We start from the raw sequence: 7,212 nt of genomic DNA, 5'->3' as shown, positions 1-7,212 counted from the left end.
CTGCTTAAGTCATGCTGCTTGGGGGTGTGTACGTTGCCATTATCTAATCATTTACACGACGAATCAGCCTGAAACCTTAATGGAGGTAAACTGACACGAGGCTGGATATTACTGGTTGTACGCGTGATCATTTGCCACTTTGGTGTTACTCTCGCTGTTGTGATCTTTCTTATACATAGCGAGGGCTGTTGAGTGCAACATCGAATGCCAGAGCAGAGGACCAAAATGTTGAGAAAACATGGAATACACCAAAAATGAAATGTGAAAAAAAAAATGAGATGCAAAGCAAATTAGGTTGGATATCTTGAGATTTATTATACTGGGGACACAATGTTGAAGAACGGAGTACATATATAAAATGGTTCTGGGAAATCTAGCTGCATTGTAGTCTCCTGAGCCGGAGTTACAACCATATTATGGGTAATCATTCCAGTACTATTATAGATGAATTAATAACATTGACTTTGTACAGCTTTACTAACGCCGAAATTCACCTCCTGAGATTTGTATATTTGTATATTTGTAAAGCATTACGAACATTCATATCATGCGTTTACGCCAGCGTGAATGTATACGTACACACACACACACACATATTTATATTTATTTTATTGATTTCTTTATATAGGAAGAAACAGTGAATTACAGACGTACAACTGGCATGATCTCCTCCAGGTCATATCATGCTATAGTATATATTAAGTTGAAGTGCATAAGTGGACTTTGCATGCAAGAAACAAATTGGAGCGTTTGCTCCACATGGGACAATGAGTAGATGCAGCCATGTTACCGCCTCTGTAGAAACCATCCCTTTCCTAAGTCCAAGCTACCGATCCTCCGACGTGACAGAATTTATTTTATGTGCAGTCTCTTACTATGTTAACCTGTAACAAAAGAGAAATAAACTTTAGAACTTTCACTTCTTAATCAAAATCATGTGAACGAGTATAGCTCTGGCTATTGTTTTGTAACGACATGCAATAAGACCGGAAGCTGATCAGATAAACACAGCGCATGACAGTGGTTTCACATGCCCTGTCCTGTTTCCTCCAGCAATAACTTTTACCAATAGGTCGATCAATAATACCGAAATGGAGAAGATTGAACAAAATAAATATTGTTAGGAAACAAAGCCAAGAAAGGTATACTTTAAATCTTTTTTGTTTTAGGACAGGTGCTGAAAGCTCAAAATCACACTTCTCTCTTTATCTTCTGATTTATTTTTCTTTGTTGATGTTTTATTTATTATATGGACTAACACTGTAAGAAAAGAGAAACTGTGTATTCTTGTTAGACAGATGTCTCAAAAATTAAAACAATCAGGTTACTAATACTTACAGCGTTCATACACATGAAAGAATTCACAGGGGCTTGTCCGAAACAGAGAGGGCAGTCGCGGGAAGCAATAACGAACCCACGTCCTGCAAAAACATCATTGAATAAGCATATACAAATTTCCGTTAAACCTTTTTGTAATCGGCTAGTTTTGTGATTATTTGTACAAGCAATAATTAAAAAATGTGAAGAGTCTAAAATTCAGTTAATCCCCAGCTTTAAGGGGGAGCTGAATGCATCCACTCTTTTCATTTTATTTTTGTGGATCATGGATTGAGATTCCTAGAAAAAAGTGTACCGCCCTCCAATGAGATAACCAATGAGAGCCTGTTACGATAACAATGATACTGAAGAGACCACAGTGCCACAGATATACCACAAGGTCAAGAAAAGACGGATTGCATGATTGTTGCTGACACAAGAATTCACAGCGGTGTAAGACACCGTAGAGCTACTCATTGAATAGATAAAACTTGGGCTAGAGTGTAGATTCCCATGGCCGTGCTCATTTTATGCGAATTATAGAGACAATTAAGAATGGCAAATGGCGGAAATTTAGCGTAGAGTAAAGTATTTGTGAATGAATGATTGAGGTTTCGCGTCTAAATTATTCACGTGCCGAGACTACACTGCTCACATTACCTTGTAAAAGATGTTGTTTTGACATCACAACTAGATGTAATTGTGCTGGTCTGGTCAACAGAAAAGTCGTAATACTGATCTTAAGTTTCATTACCATCTCTTTGCTTTTGAATATAGACAGTGCCGTTCCTTCCTAATAATTAGGGAAATTAGAGCATTGTGTCAAATGGGATGAGTTGAGAGTCACTTATGTCAGAGTGTATGCTCGTATAGGTTGTCTAATGGCATGAGCTGTGCTTGTGCTGCAGTAAATGAATAAGGATGAGGCGGGATTAATAGTGTGACAGCCATATATATATATATATATATATATATATATATATATATATATATATATATATATATATATATATATATATATAACGGTGGTACCTTATGTCTACATGTACTTTTGCAATGTTACCTTTGTATTCACATTCAATGGTGCCATATGCTATCTAATAGTGTGGCACAGTATCTGATGGTGTTACTTGCTATCCAATGGTGTGTCAGAGCATTCTTTGGCGTTACATGCATCAAACTGTGTAACACGATATATGTGGCATGGTGTCTGTATAAAATAATAAAAAAAAAAAACTGCATAAATTAGACATTAGTATTCCCAAAGATTTTAAAGTAAAATGCCTTTCTAAAAGCTTAACTCATTTAAAAACCGTGAAGGTATCTTACTTCCGACGCCTTGGGGGAAATTAGACACCCCATTGCCACAGAATCCTCCAAGTGGTATGCCTGTTGATGCTCTAGTGGCACCGTTGCTCACACTGAAGGTAAACGCGGCGCCTCCTGTCAAGTCCACTGTAAGAGTGAACTGGTTCGTGCTGTCGTTGCTATCCTGTAAAAACATAACAAAATATTTCACAAAAACTGCAAGTACTATAAAATTGCCCCTTTTCTATTATAAAAAACCATTGTATACTTCTCGTTAAAGGAGAAACTATTCCTAAAAAGGTTGTCATGTTCTTCAGCTCTGTTAAAGAAAATTGTATCTGGATTGTTGATCACGATGTATGTATGAAATGTGTTCTTTTTAATTTTATACAGATATCAGTTTCATACTTCTTTGTTCTCTCATATGTCGTAGTTTTGTGTAACTTTTTATGTTATCTTCAACATTCACATGTTTTAATATTTAGAAGGATCAATTTAAAATAGAAGTAATTCAGTTGCTAAGTGATCCTCAACCATACCTTATTCACAATGACCTACAGTTCCTTAACCAGACGAGAAATCCAACATGGTTAATTGGTCGTGATTGTAACTTAAGTGTCAACATATGTCTGTAACATTTGTTGTCATAGTGATTACAGTTCAACAACGTGATTAAACATAGATCGAGAGGAGAGCTGTCGGTAGTATTCTGTTCTTTTCTATGCCAATGCACGTGCCCAACGTCCGTCCAGTACATGCCTTGTCTGTCAGAGCTATAGGCCTTAGACAGTCAAGAACCTGTCTGCAGGAGTTATATTACAACCAGGCCTTATGTCTACAAGAATCAGGAGTGCGAAGCTCCGTCTGGTGCATGCTGGGTTCGCGGCTTCTTGCTCGCTGAGCCGCGACCGTCTCCTGGTCACCCGTTGGATGGCAAGTAATGTGATTGGATTCAGGATTCATTATTTATTCATGACGAATCCTACCAATGACTACGTCAATGTAGAGGACGCGGATCATACCAGTGACTACGTTAATCTAAGAGGACGTTCCACTCGCAGTCACGGGTCAGTGGAAACGGTCTGTACATTCATGTCACAACGTATCAAACTTTTACTGGCCATTACAGTAAGCTAAAGATCTTTTCAACCTTTACACCATCACAATGACCCAGCAAGCCGAAAAGAGCGCAACAGAGGAAAGAAACCACGCAAGTTTCAATATGACATTCATTATGTGAATTGTTTAGAACTGCATGCAAACTGCCGAGATTTTACCGATGCGACCTTTTCCTCATGTTTCAAAGCATTTGTTCTCAAAGTCCAAAGGAATGGACTTTATAAAATATCCCACTAAGATGTCCATTTTCAATGTTCACTTCGGCAGTTCATACCCACGACCATCCGCGGGTTGCTGACAATACATTTTAAATACAATTAATTGCAAGAGCCTGTTTGAATTAAAACCAAACAGTAAACTTCATATAGCTCAGTATTTTATATATCGTGTCGCTTGTACGTATTTAATGTCACTCATTAACCAAACCGTTACATAGTTTCGAGGACAGTATAAGTCTGTTGTTAATGGAATATGGCCCACTCATAATTTCTGGACTTGGAGAATCAACAGCTGGTAAAATATATAATGTTTTGACAGGATATATCAAACAAGACTGACTTACCCAAACGAAATTCTGGCCATTGGTCGACGTAATGGAAGCCGGAATTTGGCAGGTGTAGGTACCTACGGATTCGGCAGCTCCGACGATGTTCGCGGGTGAGAACCGAACGGTAACATCCATCTGGTGGGGAACACCGCCAGGCTGCCCGGGATTACCAGTAACATAGTTGACTATAAAACTTGGTGTAATTGTAGCTCCGGCACCACTGAGGCAACCGCCATTATTAACAATAGTGTACTGACGTCCGACTTGCACAGCTGGCATATTAAAACCAACGATCAGCCTCAGTTGTGATCTTCCGAGACTTGAGCCTTGCATCAAGGGCAGACACCTGAACGCATCAAGGTTGGAGGCAAAGCAGCTGTTCTCAGTGGGCACAGGGTTATTGTATCCGTTGACCCATGCATTGTAAGTAGATAGTGCATTTCGCTGATTAACCGAAAACTGTTGATCTGTCTGCAGATTGCCTGTCACTGTAATACATCTGTCGGCGATCGCTGTGGGTTAAAGACAGGCGAATGAGTATTCGCTCGTTTATTAATGACTTAGAAGAAGAACGAAACCATTTCTAGAAGCAGACATTATGGATGTCACTAGAGGGGACACATCGGAGAGTAAAGCCGTGTTAAAGTACACACTCAAGAGTAAAACACATGTTGGCGTCGACAGTTTATCGCACCTTATATCATGCCTTTTTAATGTCTAGTTACTGCTATTTTGTGGCTAATAAATATGTAAAAGTTGAAGAGAATAGAAAAAAAAATTCGTTGTCTAGTCTTTGTTCATCATATCAGTACAGTACATGTGGAAAGTGTGAAATTTTAGAACGAAGCTCCACAGGTATCCAAATTCACTGTACTAAAATGAAGAACAAATGCTTGATAAAAAAATCTTTATTTCTTAATTGCACATAGACATATATGTTAAACATAGTTTATACTTATAACTGCAGATCCGTCACGTTCGTCACAGACACAAGAGGTACGCTTCAAGGAAAACAACGTTCCTGGGGCACATGGCATTCTTCTCCCGCCCCAGATATAGAAGGCACGGTCGATAAATGTTGTTCCATTTGGTAAAGCAGCGTTTGTAACAAAGTCATAACCTATAAAGGAGAAAAGGTAAAATTAGTTCTTGTTTTAATGCAAACGTTAACGCATAATGAGAGCGCGGTATATCACACATATAGATGCAAAGAATGACACGTATCTCCATCAAACTGCCTTACGCGATAAATGGTTGTATTATTGACCTTCTTGACCGTTTCAGTGTCTTGTATATCAAATAAATATTAAACACCTTGTTCTTGTAAGTACAACATTGAACGGCTAGATAAATGTATATAGATATGCTCTTCCGAAACTACTTTTACAAGTTGGTTGATACTATCTCACCGATTTGCGAAAATGAGCGCTGCGATTAACACTCTGACTTGTGTGCAGTCAGGCTTTACTAGGTTGGCGTAACCTATATGACTTAAGAAAATTACGCTTCTGTCACGGCTACAGACTTTTGTCTATGTTCGTGGTAATCTGAAGAAAGAAAAGAAGGGGGAATGCTATTCTCACCTCGGCATGCGTCAATTTTGGCGATTCCGGCCGCAGGTAAAACATATCTTTGAGCGTAAGCTCCTGCTATCAAACAGAGGAAAAATCCTAGGTACATCATCCTGAAATTATAATGTATCAGAAATTATTGCAGAGAAGGGTTCATTAGATTTGTACTTTGTATCTACATCTTTTATATATCTCACAACGCTGTCGTGTAACACTGGACAAGGCGTTTAACTTTACTTGGTAGGCCTGCACAAATATATGGCTTAAATATACGGTCTTCCATTACAGTAAAATATGTCTGAAGATTACCTACCTGGAGATATTTTTTTCCAGTATGAGAAAGTTGTTTCTCCGTATAACAAAGTTATTCCCCGATGGCTGGCGTTGAACGCTCGCTCTCCTGGGACTGAACACCTTTATATACCATTGAACGTCGTGGGAGTGTCCGGGGCTTAAACCAATGACTGGGGACTTGTATTCATAAATCTGTTCACAGTTTCAATGCATTTTCTATCTATAGTTCTTTTGTATACCTGGGTCACTGGCCAGTCAAAGCCCAGGGTTACACAAAGAAAAGATACGCCTATAGTTGTAAATAGAGACTGCCGTTTACTTTATATTTAACCCTAAAAATATCGCCTGACTAACTCTAGCACTTATGTGATAGCGACTATATGTCTTTGCACAATTGTACTCCGTTTCCCTTTACGGTTATTGGTTTTTTGGATGGTCTCGGTTATAAGCATCATAAGTTCACTAAGACTACATTAAGATGTGATCCATGAAATTTTCCACATTCCACCGAGCTGACAGTCTTCTTAAAAGATAGGTAAAGAAATTTAGAAAACATCTGTCAAATCTGTGAACTCTTTTCTGATCGTGTGGGTTTTGCTCAGGTCTGTCCGTCTCACTGTGAACAGATTCTTGGAAATGCAATAACTATGAAGACGTGAAACACCATAAGTGGCTGAGTACGTAAAGGTGTTAAACCTATGCGTCTTTATGCCACATTGACTAATCGATATTATACAGCTATAAAATTTCACATAATTTCGCCAAAGTCTGCAAAGCCTCTATGATTAAGGCTTACTTCTGGTCCAGCCCTTGCTCTTAGCTCCTGACTGATTACTTATCAAACATCTTAAAACTTTTGTTAAAGTTTCAGACAAAGCTACAATTAAAAGGAAGTTTAAAATTTAGGATTCTTTACCTGCAGAACAATGTACCGATTACAATCCGAGGTTCTCCTGCTATGAGTTTGGCTTTTTAAGCACATGCAATTTATGACTTAAGTCTCAAGTTGTTTCTGTACAGGCCCACGACGAGAAACTATAGTCGACACAACGTTTA

General features: G+C 38.6%; 1 protein-coding gene across 1 annotated transcript; it reads right to left on the bottom strand.

The window, feature by feature from the left end:
* Window positions 1-290: 290 nt before the first annotated feature.
* On the bottom strand, window positions 291-6,241 carry LOC135467611 (uncharacterized). The gene is made up of 7 exons (XM_064745387.1): window positions 6,176-6,241; window positions 5,875-5,975; window positions 5,247-5,411; window positions 4,307-4,803; window positions 2,647-2,809; window positions 1,339-1,421; window positions 291-884 (listed from the first exon to the last, which is right to left on the bottom strand). The coding sequence occupies exons 2-7, from the start codon at window positions 5,972-5,974 to the stop codon at window positions 858-860; spliced, it is 1,035 nt and encodes a 344-aa protein (XP_064601457.1). The 5' UTR covers window position 5,975; window positions 6,176-6,241; the 3' UTR covers window positions 291-857.
* Window positions 6,242-7,212: the final 971 nt, after the last annotated feature.

The sequence above is a fragment of the Liolophura sinensis genome, chromosome 6, assembly GCF_032854445.1.
Source record: "Liolophura sinensis isolate JHLJ2023 chromosome 6, CUHK_Ljap_v2, whole genome shotgun sequence".
Lineage (NCBI taxonomy): Eukaryota > Metazoa > Mollusca > Polyplacophora > Chitonida > Chitonidae > Liolophura > Liolophura sinensis.
The sequence above is the reverse complement of the archived record's forward strand: the minus strand, read 5'-3'. Positions and strand labels throughout refer to the sequence as shown.

What these genes read in the sequence shown, in the direction of transcription:
- LOC135467611 (XM_064745387.1), bottom strand. Translation starts at nt 5,974, where the DNA reads ATGATGTACCTAGGATTTTTCCTCTGTTTGATAGCAGGAGCTTACGCT. An exon ending in CAAAATTGACGCATGCCGAG is followed by an intron (nt 5,412 to 5,874) that starts GTGAGAATAGCA and finishes TCTCCTTTATAG; the next exon opens with GTTATGACTTTGTTACAAAC. An exon ending in TTTCCCCCAAGGCGTCGGAA is followed by an intron (nt 1,422 to 2,646) that starts GTAAGATACCTT and finishes ATGTTTTTGCAG; the next exon opens with GACGTGGGTTCGTTATTGCT.